Genomic DNA, 14,951 nt, shown 5'->3' on the forward strand with positions numbered 1-14,951 from the left:
TAAACTCAATATAAGTAACTATGAAACATAACTGCTAATGAAACTAATGTAAGCTTAGGTTCTGTTGGCAGAAAGTATGTAAAAATGAGGAATACTGTTTTCATTATAACCTCTATGGGACCTACAACACCTGGAAATCTTTGTTTAGTTTGGTCACAGTTTAAAGGAAAATTAATAAATGGTGGCACTTCAGAAGGGGCTAGCCAGATTCATAAAGTCTGGAATGATTAAATAAGAATGATTACAGAAGGGGCACCTAGGTGGCTCAGTCGGTTAAGCATCCAACTTTGGCTCAGGTCTTGATCTTATGGTTTATGGGTTTGAGCCCCATGTCAAGCTCTATGCTGACAGCTTAGAGCAGCTTACAGCCTGGAGCCTACTTCGGATTCTGTGTCTCCCTCTCTCTCTGCCTGCTCACACTCTGTTTCTCTATCTCTCCAAAAATAAACATTTAAAAAAAAGAGGAATGATTACAGAAAATAGATATTTGACCGGAAAAGACTTAGGCTGAACACAATAGTTTTTTTTCCTGTGATATGAAACATATCTTGTGCTCCAGAAGACAGAGGAAGAGATGATTTATTCACCTAATTATTCACTGGTTTTCATCCAATATAAGCAAGAACTGGCTAATAGAGTTTAACCATGGGATGAGCTCCCTCATGTGGTAAAAATCTCATTATTGGAGCATGTTGAAACCATTTCATCTGTATTCACTAAACTCCATTTTTATTCTTTTGACTCTCTTTGAATTTAGTTTATTAGCAAAAGTTTCAGTTTGAGAGCTTGAAATTTTGTCTCAACTGACTCATGGAAGAAAATATATTGTCTGCCTTTCAGCCAGGCTGGATGGACTAGAGGGCTCAAGATTGGTGTAGGAGCACAGGATGTGAGGAGAGACACAGACCTATTATAGTTAGTGACATTGTCATACTGGTTCACTTGCTCACTACAAAGGTGGCTGGAATTGTAATATGCAAACACAATGCACATCTGTCTACCAAGGTTAATTATCTGTATGAAGCAACACTATCCTCCATCCACCTACATTTATTTAGCTGTTAAATGGCTGCTAGGTAACAACCTGCCCTATTTTACCTTTCCTCTTCCTGATGGGTAAGATCTACACAGCAGAGGGGAAAGGTCCAGTGATATCACAGACTACTTTGTAGTCTGTCCTAATCAGTTTGGAGATATTGCATTGTACTAGATACAAAAAATTACATTCAACCAAGTAATATCAATTCTATTTCTACAGTGTTTATGTAATCAGTTAATGTAATAGTATTTATGTCTTAAATACTTAAAATTCATTTTGGATAAAGTCTATCACTGTTATGGAGTAAATACATGTGAACTACCTTAATATATCTGTGTTTAGCATTACCTGTATTTTGTTGGCTGAATCTTCCTTTTGAGCTCAGAACTGTGCTGCATTTGCAGAGCTCAAGGGAAAGGCTGTCAGGAGCTGGGGCCACCATTACACTGATTTAATGATTTATTTACTGAAGTGTTGGTTTCAATAATGAATGAAATGTAGTTTCTACTTTGTGCTTAGGGAGCTTAGCATCTGAGGAAGAAGCATATAGTCTACAAAATGAGGCAAGATTTGTTGTTCTTAGCCATGAACACTTCATTTTGATTGTGTGTGTATCTGACATACTTGAGGTGTATCTGTTGCTTTTTTGTATGGACATCTCATCATTGCCTGTTCTTATCCACATCTTTTCTTGACCCAGTAACTACTCTTTCATGGACTCTTTGTGCTTAGGGCTTCCTGTCAAGAAGAGGAACAAATTATGATTTCTAATATGTTGGTGGTGGTGGTGGTAATAAAGAAAAGGATTTGGGAGAGACAAAGCTGCATGGTAAGCTGATGCATGTTATCTATTCTCGTGGGCCACAAGGAGAATAGGCAGCTGGGCCAGGATTAGAAGCTGCTGGCCAATGGTATACTGTCAACTCATTTTAATTAGAACATGAAAAATGTTGCACTTTCTCCCCTTTTTGCAGATGCTACTACCTTCACAGATGGGGATAATGGAAAGTTTCTGGTGGAATGTGAGATGAGGTAAGAGGAGGAGAAGGGAGGAGGAAGTTAGAGGAGGTGGGTCCAGTGGGGGTGATGGAGCCTTCTCTTATTTGATAACATGGACTCTATGCAGGTCTTCCCAACTTTGGATTCAGTAGCATCATGTTGGTAGCTTGTAACTGGTCACAGTGGGAGTATTTACACCATGCAAATTGGCAAACACTACAAATAAGGGCTATTTCTTCTTGAAGAACCAGTTGCTACACAATTACCAGTATACTGTTGAGTGTGCCTATGGGCCTAGAATCTAGACTCAAATACTAGCATATTTTCCTATTAAAGAAAACAGGTTCTTGTTTCTCCCTATCCTGGACATGAATTCAACTTTGTGGCTTCCCTGGAGTTGATGGGAATGGAGACAGTCTATGGAAACCTCATAATTGCATACATACATGGACACTCTGTTCCACATCCAGCATTAAGGCATCTATCTCCTGTTTTTTGGAAAGACATCTCCACCACCAAAGGAGGGAAAACACTTCCCAACTCTCCCCTTCCCTTCCCCATTAAAGAAGAAAATAGCATTAGAATTAACTTTGCATATTTATATATTAAGAGTAAAACCATCTGTATTTTTATTTTTGTTGTTTAGCTCATGAATAACATTTGCTTTTTATAACAGACATAATTTATTTTACTTTGACCAACAAATTGTTGCAAATGTTTTTTCTTCCCAGTACTTACATGTACATATGATAACAATATCCTGATTTTCCAGTCCATCTCTATATTTTGTTTGGAGTTGGCCTGCTTCTGGCTCTGGGAGTAGGCAGTACTTAGATCTGGCCAAAGTCATGGTGGATGGCTTCAGTGGGCATGTGACCAATCAAGGGTCCCAACATGTGGAGGCAGTTGCAGAGATTGTGGAGAGACAGGCATGTATTTTTCTGTACTGGGTATCAATTTGGGAAAATATAATCCAGTAGCTGCTAGGGAAGGAGATTCTACTCAGAGCTTTAGTCCCTGGATCCAACAATGCCTGCAGTCTTATTTACTCCTAGATTTGATAGCTACAGAGTGCCTGTAAAAGTTTTTATTGGCTTAAACCAGATGGAGTAGTCATGCAACCAAAGGAGTTTTAACTGATACTATATGTTTTACAATTAAGAGAATTAGCAATCTTTCGAAAGAAATTGATGACAGCTCTTCTGATGCCAAATGTTGATATTTTCAGTACAAATAAATTGTGGGTGCTTACTTTTATTTTTTCTTAATATTTCCTACAAAAATATTCCAAAATATTTGCTTTATAATTATAAATAAACATGTATTTAACTAAAATAAGCAGACTTTATTTCAGACAGTCTGTATACTGTGTTATGTAGGAGTGATCTTCTTTCGCTCGTTCACAGTTTTGGCTGCTCTCACCCTTTGTAAGGCTCCTCCTCGAATAGGCAGTTTTTTAAGAGCAATGTCTGTATCAGCCAGAGGTCCTCCCAGTAATTGGGCAGGAGTGCTTTCCACTGTTACTACCTGACCAGAAGGCACCTGGAAAAGCAAAAGGTATATGTCTAAGAGTTCATTTGCAAAATTTTCCAATAAGAGAGAAACCCATTCATCCTTTAGCTGACTTTGGAAAAGATACCAAATTACAGCAGTTTCTTGGAAATCCTGGAAGGCTGATCTGGTCTAAACCAGTACTGGGTGAGAGTGGAGGTACTTTAGAGATAAATATGCCTTAACTATGGGAAATGTGACCAGTGAAAAGAACAAATATGAGACAAAACCCCATGGAAATAACATTCTATGGAGACTAAATTCAGTATCTACTAAGAAAAGTCATGAAGCAAAAACCCTTACCGTTGTGTTAAGGCCTTTAATATCTGTCCTATGAAATATTGCATTTGGAGGTTGCCCACTGTATCTAGAGGATTCTATAGCTTTTTCCTGAAGCCTCTTTGCTTTCTGAAGATTTTTAAATTAGAAAGAAAGTAGTATTAATTTCTATTAAAGCATTAACTATTGTACTTAGAATGAAGTATATGAAATACATTTAATTGTGCCTGGCTTATACTTAGACTGTTCATTAAGTAGCCCTGTAACCCACACTTACTCACTTAGGCTCAAAAGATCATTATTAGTAAGTTATATCTTTTATACAACGCAGAAGACACCAGTCACCTAAAAACATTACTGAAATTTCCAGAGGTACCAGTCATATATGACCAAGGAATAAGGTGGTCCTAAGGAAATCATGTTCAATTTTTAGCACATAATTTAATAAGCTACTAACTTGGGTGATGCATATTTTCAAAATATTTTTCATAAATTAAACTAATCAGAACACTTAAATGCTTCAAACAGAATAATATAAATTGTATAATTTGTTGCACTTATATTAAAAAATTTTTAAGTTTATTTATTTTTGAGGGGGGGGAGAGAGAGAGAGAGAGAGAGAGAGAGAGCGAGCGAGTGAGCACACACACACAAGAACCATGGAGGGGCAGAAAGAGAGGAAGAGAGAATCCCAAGCAGGCTCTGCCCTACCAGCACAGAGCCTAATGTGGGACTCAAACCCATGTACTGCAAGATCATGACCTGAGCCAAAATCAAGAGTTGGACACTTAATCACTGAGCCACCCAGGTGCCCCTGTTGCACCTATAAACTCAATAGTTGAAGCACTGCCACAGGTGAAATTCAAGGTAACAAATGATCTTCATTCTTAAACAAATGAGGGGATGATTTTCATTAATTATTCCTTAAAAGTACAGATAGCTGTGAGGATGTTTTATAAGTTGGGAAGAATTTTTATTGAGAAGGGGGAGACATGGTACCTCAAGTGAGCTTTTGTTCTTAACTTTGGTTTTGCTACCTTAATGTGGTTTCACTATTTTCAGGGCCTAGCTTAACATTCAACAATTTCATATCTAGTGGAAGAACTGTAACATTACATAAAAGCATATCCAAAGTATTAATGGAAAAAGTGGGAAAAGTTTATATATAAAAAAAGTTTACATACAAGCATATCCAAAAGTATTAATAGAAAAAGGAGGTTTTGGAAATACTTGCTGCTTCTCACATATCTCAAGTAAACATTCAACATTATAAACTTTTTAGATTAGTTTCTAACTTATTCCTGAAACAGCTTATCACATTTTTCCAAAGGGATGTTTCTTCTCAATTCTCATTTAAGCTTTAATATAACGTCACTTTTGATGGTCATGGAAGGGAAATACCCTTAGGGGAGAGAGTACAGACAATTATTTTTTCTGTCCTTCACTCTACTTCTTAATGAAATGACCAATGAATAAGAAGACTCAAAGTGGAAAGTAGGAGCACATTTCTCCTGCTCATTGCTGGCTAACTATCATCTCCTTTATGCAATCCAGGAAATTATCCTTGATTCCCATTGCTAGATCAAATAAAACTCCCAAGTAGCGTCTTCTGTAATATGAAAGTGCATAGTTTCACTTATTATCCTACATTGCGTGTGAGGATCTAACAGTGTTGGTATTCTATAGAAAGGTCAGCAGAAGGGGTTCCTGGGGGGCTCAGTCAGTTAAGCGTCTGACTTCAGCTCAGGTCATGATCTCGTGGTCTGTGAGTTTGAGCCCTGCATCAGGCTCTGTGCTGACAGCTCAGAGCCTGGAGCCTGCTTCGGTTTCTGTGTCTCCCTCTCTCTCTGCTCCTCCCCCACTCATGCTCTGTCTCTTGCTCTAAAAAAAATGAAGAAACATTAAAAAAAAAAGATCAGCAGAAGAGGCAAATGAATATTCCTGAAAAAGTCTGTTTGTCTGAGTTGACTATTTGTTGTGGATATCACAAGATTTTAAAAGTCCTACCTTTAAAGTTTTAGCATTTGATGTTCTGGCCAAGAAATTTTCCCATGATTTACTAGCCAGTTCTCTTTGCTTGTGTGTGGCTTGTATCTGAAATGAGAAAGATAAGTAAGAATTCCAGTTTCTATGGAAGAATACCAAAGCGCTTTTTTAAAGCCCTTACTTTGAAGGAAGACCTAGATTTTGCCAATCTAAATTTTAGAATGACTAGCAGAGGATTAGAATATTCAGAGTTCAGCAAAAGTCTAAATATGGAGGAAAAATCCTTCCTTCACTATGTGGCTAAGGTTTGAACTGTTTTCCATGAAATGTAATATAAAACTGTTGTTATAAAAATATAAAATATAAAATAACAATAATCATTCTCCAAAGACTGATTGCTTTATGTGATTATCACTTGTGAAGACACATCATAATCCAGAACAAGCTAAGTAAATGACCCAACGGCAAATTCACGGGAGAAAATAAAGAGATTCCTACTGCCACTGATAATAGTTTACACGAGGTTACTTCAGGAAAACTGCTAATTTGTGACCGTAGCAATTTAACACAAGCAGTTTTGTGAGAGTGCCGTGTTGGTTGTGGTGATGCAGTCTAGGGAGGTAACCACTAACTGCAGGCTATTTCTAAATTATAGAAACAATTCTTAACAGGCTATTTACTAAATTATAATCAGAGGACACATGCCCTTAGCATATATTATTAAATTTATGAATTATGAACCTAAGAGTATTTAATTAAACAACTACTTAAAAATAAATGGGGTCAAAGCCATGATAACAAATCAAAAATAACCAACAAATCAACAGTTGTTAGTCCACACAGCAGACGTTCTGCCATTCTACGGAACTAATGAGGCAGCAGGACTTCCAAGAGGGCTCTCCCGCTTAAGAGAAATAAATTACTTAAATGGCAACATCTATGCAATAAAACCTCTTAAAACTTTCAAGCAAATTGGTGTCTAAGATGGAGCAGAATTCACAGGTGGATGCAGACAGAATTCCTACTAGGCTGTAGATACAAACGTTTAATAGACTATGTGAAAGATCAGACAATAGAAAACTTTGGAAATCACCTTAAAGAGTTGTAAACATTTAATTGTAATCATAAAGGGTCACCAACCAGAAGTGGGGAATCTGCATCACCTTTGTATCTGGAGACAAGCTAAATAGCTACTTAACCTATTTGTTCAAAAACTTCTGTTGTATTCAGTTTCTGACTGAACACAAAGCTTTAGGAGAATGGTTTATATTTTCCTGGAAGGTTTTTCTGATTAAAGTCAGAGGCCAGCTTACCTCTGGATTTTTAGATAGAACATTCATTGTAAGTTTTATGGTACTGAAATGAGGATGGAGCTTTATGGATATGCCTATGGTTGGCATGCCAGTAAGTGCCTATCACAGAGGGATGGATGAGGGCCAACTTTCCCAGAGAGGTTAAATGTACAGTCACAGAGATACACTATCAGACACAATTTGCCAAGTGTATACCCTTAAAAAGACCACAATTTTTGGAACTGACATTTCAAAAAATGTATCTCAGTTGTCTATTTTTTAAAATGTAAGCCTGTAGAAATCAAATTACAATGCCATAAATTCATAGTGAATATAGTAATTGAATCTCAGGCTCTTAACTCCATGGTTTCTTTAAAAATTTCACAAGAACACTGAAAATAACTATAAGAAAAAACTACACAATAACTCTAAGTGCTGAAACACAAGTCAGGCAAATATATCCTCTGGTCAACTAGCTTATACAATGAAATTATCTTCTGCCTTAAAAGTATATGTGACTTACTTTTGCATATACTTTTTGTTCATTTTGCACATCTTGGTGTGCTTGGCTTTCAATCATCTCACTTTGAAGAGAAGCAACCATCTTTCCAATATTTTCTGATGCTGTTGTAATAGCTTCCAAAATTTTTTTATCTGTAGTGACTGGTTTTAACTTTTCTAATTTTATTTCTTCATAGATTTCATTCCATATTTCTCCAATCTGTTATAATAAAGTTTAAGTTTAAAAAGTTAAATTAACCAAAAATAAATGATATAATTTTAGGTAATCCTTTATTTGGGTGGTTGTTCCAAAGTTAACACCTACTGAACCACCCTTTCCCATCTTACTACTTGGGAATAAGTGCATTGGGAATAATTTGAGGCAATAGTTACATTTGAGTATTCAGAAGTAATTTATTAAATGTTTTATAGTGATAAGGTATTTGTGGATGAGGCCCTACTACCTAAGTCTAGTTCACTGTCATTGTCACTGCCCTCTGGTTTATAGTCACAGTTTTCATAGTTGCAGAAACTGCTGCTTTAGTCTCATCCTCTGGAACTACTGATGTTTTCCTCCCCAAACCCATGTATTAAAAAATGAGTTAAGGAGTGCTTGGCTGGCTCAGTCCATAGAGCATGCGACTTTTGTTCTCAAGAGTCGTGAGTTCAAGTCACACACTAGGTATGGAGCCTACTTAAATAAAAAATAAAGAATATAAATTGCTTGAAAGAAAAATAAAATCTAAGTCAGGCTGAACTTGTAGGACATTGAGCATGGGGATTCCTGGGAATCTAGAGTCCTGTCTCTTGCCCCTTATTTTCTACCTAAGACTGAATCGTAAGCTGTTAAAACTCCATGGTTTCATCATACTGACAGCTCATATTCTAGGTTGTCTGGAAATTAATGTGCTTGAGTATGCTTATATTTGCAGAAAAATTTATATATCCAGGATTGGGAAGAAAAGGAGCTTTGTTTTCATTTGAAAATAGGTTTATTCATTGGCAACATTCAAATATATAATACTAATATTAGAAGAAAATGTACTTAAAAAGACACTGCTGACACTTCAAAAGCATTTATTTGCCAATAAAGATATAACCATCAGGGTGAGCAACCTAATATCCTTTAACTGATATTTGATTACCATATAAACTAATAATAAAGTCTTTAATAAATATTAATTGATTTTAATAAGCAATAATTCATTAATAATTCAATTAATTATAGCTAATGCTCTATAAACAGAAGAAATTATATTTTAAAAATTCTGTAAAACTTCTGAATGCCTCTGTCAGTAACATCCATCTTCTTTTATAAATAGTTAGATGAAATCATATCCTATGGAAAATAGCCAGTTAATTAATTGCATGTTTCTGGAACAGTATCAGATGCAAAATGGAAAATAAAAACTATACAGTACATGGTTGACTGCTTACAATACATGGTTGACTGCTTACAACTATGAATATACATCTTTTATTTCCCAATTGATTTTTTTTTGTCATATCAGAGTGTAATAACAAGATTATAAGAAAGTACTCACTTTAAAATCAAGGTATCTATGTATGATACAAAGAGTGACAAAATCTTCAGCAGATAGGCCAGGTAAATTTTCAAAATCTAAACAAAGTTTATAAAGAGAGAATTACTGTAACAAAGCAAGTAATTCCAAAAAAAAAAAATGATAACCCCATATATCTATCATAAAAACTAATGCAAACAGTTATTTTTGTTTCATCTTGATTATGGAAAAGTTAGTTTTGTGAGCTTTTGGCTTCCTCCTATAAGAAACCTCTGCCAGGTCATCCTTATTGAGTCACTGCTGTGGTTAAGACAATGATACTGTATTTTCAGAGGCTGAATAATGTTTGAGTACCTTTTCCCTTAATAGGAAGCAAGGACTAGAAAAAAAAGAAAAGGGAAAAAAAAGAAGGACTTTAAAAATGCAAGTATTTCAGAATTCTTGTGTTTAAGCCTAATCATCTAAACTAACCACTTTTAATCCTGGCTGCACCTAGAACTGCCTCGGGAGCTTTGAAAAATGCTGATGCCTGGGCTCCATACCCAGAGATTCTGATTGTAATTCATCAAGGGTGTAGGCTGGACATTAGAGTAACAATGAAACATGCATTTATCTGTATCAGGGGACTTTTTGATCATGTCTGAAAAATAGACTCCAAAGCAAAATGAACTTGCACACTCTGCAAAACAGAGGCTCTTATGAATGTGACAAGTAGCTTCTTACCTAGTTTGCCCAGCACAGCATAAATTTTTGCTCTGATATTCTCGGCAACATCCATAATTGCAATAGTTGGGCAGTTTGCAGGCAGTGGCATGATTTTTTGCTCTTCTTGGAAACTAGTAAATAGAGGTTTCTTTGTATCTACTCATTGCATATCATGAAAACATAGAAAGGACAGGTAAAAACATTAGTAAATTAATTTAATTTGAAATTTTACTCCAGACATAGAATATATATTATAAAATAGTGCATTGTATATGGTTATTCTTGTGAAAGCATAAGTAATCCAGTTATTCCCCATTCTATGGCAAAATTTAGAGCTTGTTATTTACGTACAATATGAAAATTTCACAAAATAACTATTTTAGGGGTGCCTGGGTGGCTCAGTCAGTTAAGTGTCTGACTCTTGATTTTGGCTCAGGTCATGATCTCAAGGTTCATGGGTTTGAGCCCTGAATCGGGCTCTGTGCTGACAGGGCAGAGCCTGCTTGGAATTCTCTCTTCCTCTCTCTGCCCCTCTCATGCTCTTCTCTCTCAAAATAAATAAATAAACATTAAAAAATTACTTTTGGGGTGCCTGGGTGGCTTAGTCGGTTAAGCATCTGACTCTTGATTTCAACTCAGGTCAAGATCTCACAGTTCGGGGTTCAAGCCCTACGTCGGCCTCTACAGTGGTGGCGTGGAGGCTGCTTGGGATCCTCTCTCTCCCTTTCTCTGCCCCTCCCCTGCTCATGCTCTCTCTCACTCTCAAAATATATAAATACACTTAAAAAAAATAAAAGTGATTCATCACTTATATACAACACCCAGCGCTTCTCATAAGTGCCCTCCTTAATAGCCATCACTCATCTAGCCCATTATCCCCACCTCCCTCCATCAACTCTGTTTGTTCTCTATCATTAAGAGTCTCCTGTGGTTTGTTTCCCTCTCTTCCCCCACCCCTTTCCATATGTTTGTTTGTTTTGTTTCTTAAATTCCACATATGGGTGAAATCATATAGTATGTCTTTCTGTGATTGACTTATGTTGCTTATTAGCACAATATATTTTTACTCCACGTCATTGCAAATGATAAGATTTCATTCTTTTTGATGGCTGAGTAATATTTCACTGTATATATATATACATACTACCTCTTCTTTATCCATTCATCAGTTGATGGACATTTTGGGCTCTTTCCATAGTTTGGCTATTATTGAGCATACTGCTGTAAACATTGGGGAGCACATACCCCCTTCAAATCTGTATTTTTGTATCCTTTGGGTAAACACCTAATAGTGAAATTGCTGGATTGTAGGGTAGATCTATTCTTAGTTTTTTTGAGGAATCTCCATACTGTTCTACAGAGTGGCTACACCAGTTTGCATTCCCACTAACAGTGCAAGAGGGTTCCTGTTTCTCTGCATCCTCACAAACACCTGTTTCTTGTGTTGTTAATTTTAGCCATTCTCACAGGTGAGAAGTGATATCTCATTGTGGTTTTGATTTGTATTTCCCTGATGATGAGGGATACTGAGCAACATTTCATGTGTCTGTTGGCCATCTGGATGTCTTCTTTGGGAAAGTGTTTATTCATGTCTTCTGCCTATTTTTTAACTGGATTATTTGTTTTTTGGATGTTGGGTTTTATAAATTCGGTATACATTCTAGATACTAACCCTTTATCAGATATGTCATTTGCAAATTATCTTCTCCCATTCAGTCAGTTGCCTTTTAGTTTTGATTGTTTCCTTCGCTGTACAGAAGCTTTTTATCTTGATGAAGTGCACGTTTGCTTTTTGTCCCTTGCCTTCAGCCACGTGTCTACTAAGAAGTTGCTGTGGCCAAGGTCAAAGAGGTTGCTGCCTGTGTTCTCCTCTAGGTTTTCTGTCTCACATTTAGGTATTACATCCATTTTGAGTTTATTTTTGTGTGTGGCGTAAGCATGTGTATGGTGTATGCATGTCACTCTCCGGTTTTACCAACACCATTTGCTGAATATACTGTCTTTTTTTCCATTGGATATTCTTTTCTACTTCGTTGAAGATGAACTAACCATATAGTTCAGTGCATTTCTGAGTTTTCTCCTCTGTCCCATTGATCTATGTATCTGTTTCTGTGCCAGTACCATAGTGTCTTGATGACCACAGCTTTGTAATACAGCTTTAAATCTAATGTGGATGAATCTTAAGAACAATATTGAATAGAAGAGATCCAGTTGTGCTTGGAAAGGGTCTATGAGTAGGGTCTTTCTGGGGTGTTTACAATAGATCATTTCTCTTTGTTTTTCCTTTAAAAATCATTCCTATTTTGGTTTAACTTACATGCAATAAAATTATTGTAACATTTTATATATGTGTTACATATACATATGCAATGTATAATGTAAACTGTGTATTAGTCACATAGATGTTGACTTTATAATAATTCATTAGACTATTCATTTGTAAAAAAAAAAAAAGTAAACTGCATGAATATGAATCAACAGAAATGTGCAAAATACTATACAGGCACTCTATTTATATCCCCAATTTTATCAGTAAATGAAATGGGTTGAATCTATTTGTAAAAGCAGGTAACTCAAAGGAACTTCTTTAGGACATGGTGTTAGGTTTTGTTTTGTTTTGAGTTAAACAATATAATCAAATACCACTTCCTGAAAATATCTATAAAAATATGAATCTGCTGATAATATACTTTTCTTCCATTCATTCAGAATTTATGATAGCAAGTTCTTCAAACTCTTGTGAAAAGAACCTTAAACAAAGGGGTGAAAGTTCTCATACTTCCCTCATATCTTAAAGATCTCTTTCTAAAAATATGGGTGAAAGATGATGAAGTCCTATGGATGTAATTAACAGGGTGGTGGCTATTCTAACAATATTTTATTATATATTTGAAAGTTGCTGAGAGTAGTTCTTAAAAGTTCCATCACAAGAAAAAGATTGTAACTGTGTGGTGACGAATGTTAACTAAACTTATTGTGGTAATAATTTTGTAATGTATAAAAAACTAAAAAACTAATGCAACGTAAAATTCAATTATATCTCAATTAAAAATATGCATCTAATTGCTATTATAACAGTTATAAATACACTTACCAATGATCATCCCATGTTTATCACGTTTTACTCCTAGTTCTTTTTCTTCCTTTCTCCATAATTTAATTAAAAGACTAGCAGCTGTCTGGTCCTTCTTCCCTCGCCAAGCATTAACATGAGCCGTAGTTTTGGGATTATCACAAAATTCAACCATTATTCCAAGTACTAGATTACAGAATTTTTTTTGGTTCAACTTTTGCAAGGAAACAGGAAAGAAAAAATGCAATAAATTTAAAAAATTATTACCTTCAAAAAAGAAAACAAACATTTGTATTACTGATCAGTAACTTTCTTCTAAATGACTGCCTTAAAATTCAGACTTAAGTATGATTTGGGACAATCTCTTGTTAAAAAGTATGTTTTCAAACATTAAGAATTAGAAAATATAAAAAGAAAAAGATTCAATATAATTCTGATATAGTCATGAATATATGTCATGACCAAAATGTAATGATTAGGTTCAGTCAGAAAAAGAGAGATTATAAAAATAAATGAAGATGTTCATTTTAGGTAAAGCAATGGCAACAGTACTATACATAGTTCACTGTATTTATAGGATCTTTCCAATTTACATGATTTATTATGGTTTATAAAGACTCATATTAACTATAATCTCATTGTGATTAAGAAAATAACTGATGATAATTGCAAGTGGAAGTCATATATGAAAATAGGTACAAATGAGATATAATTTTGTATTTTGAAAATCAGCATCCAAAACAGTAAGCATTTAAGAAAAATCATCAAGCATATTCCTTTGTTTTGCTACTAGTTTTCAGCAAACCAAAATTTAGGTATAGAAAAGCCCATCCAGAATAATAGCCTCCTCCACACAATAATTTGTGTCTGAAATATATTTTTTGTTGATTAACTCATAGTATACCACTAATAGAATATAGCAAAGGAAACATGTAACCTGTTGTTTGAACTGCAAACATTATCAGTTTCCTCTTTTATAAAATGAAAGATTATAATATTACCTGCCTTAAAGAGTTATTATGATGAATTATACAAGACTGCCTGGCACATAGAAAGTTCTAAATAATATGTAACATAATTAGCAATTATTGCATACTGAATAAATATTTTAGCAGATTGTATTAAGCAGAACCCTCAATTGAGTTTTTTATTCCTATACATCACTTTCAGGAAAAAGGGGCAAATGTCAAAGGTTGGAGTTGATCTAAAAATTTCATTAAAGAATATTTTTTATCTGTAATTAACTTGATTGGTTTGATCCACATTGAGTACAATCTAATAATTATATTCATAATAATAGAAAACACTTACATGGTAAAAATATGTCAGGCACTATTCCAAATAAGTGTGTATGTGTGGGTATGTGTCTGTCTGTCTATACACACACACACACACACACACACACACACACGCACACGCATATATAATCACTCATATAAATCTCCCAACAGTGCACGGGGTAGATACTGTTATCTCTTTTATAGATGAAGAAACATATTACAGAGATGTTAAATACTTGTCCAAGGTACACAGCTAACAAGTATTGGAGGTCTCAATCAGACTGATTGCAGCCTATGCTCATAACCATTGTGCTATATATGGCTTCTCCTAGCAGTCTTCTTCATGCCTTTCCATCAGAGAAACCCTAGTGGTGAAGGAGAGTGAACACAATTGAGAAATGTCTGTGAACTTTTTATATAGTTTTAAATATTCCTATAGAATTTATTATTTTATAATTATTTTTTAATGTTGATTTTTGGGAGAGAGAGAGGACACAAGCGAGATCATGACCTAAGGCTTCACCAACTGAGCCACCCAGGTGCCCCTATTATATAACTCCCTACTTTTGAGTCTAAATAAAAACAAGATTCTTGGAAGATATGCCAAATTAATTCTGTGACTTTGAGAATCTCCTGACACATCACCATGTGTCTCTGGGCACACTTGTACTTTCATCAGAGAAGCATGGTGAGATATACATCATTTAGTAGAGCCACACATAT

General features: G+C 35.2%; 1 protein-coding gene across 2 annotated transcripts in view; it reads right to left on the reverse strand.

Moving 5' to 3' along the window:
• Nucleotides 1-2,643: 2,643 nt before the first annotated feature.
• The window catches only part of CFAP69 (cilia and flagella associated protein 69), a 62,674-nt gene continuing 50,366 nt past the window's right edge, over nt 2,644-14,951 (reverse strand). For both annotated transcript variants that reach the window (XM_086696543.1, XM_025929744.2), the window contains exons 17-23: nt 12,970-13,162; nt 9,894-10,031; nt 9,192-9,268; nt 7,670-7,867; nt 5,876-5,962; nt 3,893-3,997; nt 2,644-3,580 (exon numbers count right to left, since the gene is read on the reverse strand). In XM_086696543.1, the coding sequence (XP_086552669.1) occupies nt 3,410-3,580; nt 3,893-3,997; nt 5,876-5,962; nt 7,670-7,867; nt 9,192-9,268; nt 9,894-10,031; nt 12,970-13,162 (969 nt within the window). In that variant the 3' untranslated portion in view covers nt 2,644-3,409. The remainder of the gene's footprint in view (nt 3,581-3,892; nt 3,998-5,875; nt 5,963-7,669; nt 7,868-9,191; nt 9,269-9,893; nt 10,032-12,969; nt 13,163-14,951) is intronic.

Source organism: Puma concolor, chromosome A2, assembly GCF_028749965.1.
Source record: "Puma concolor isolate L17-30 chromosome A2, mPumCon1.1.hap2, whole genome shotgun sequence".
Lineage (NCBI taxonomy): Eukaryota > Metazoa > Chordata > Mammalia > Carnivora > Felidae > Puma > Puma concolor.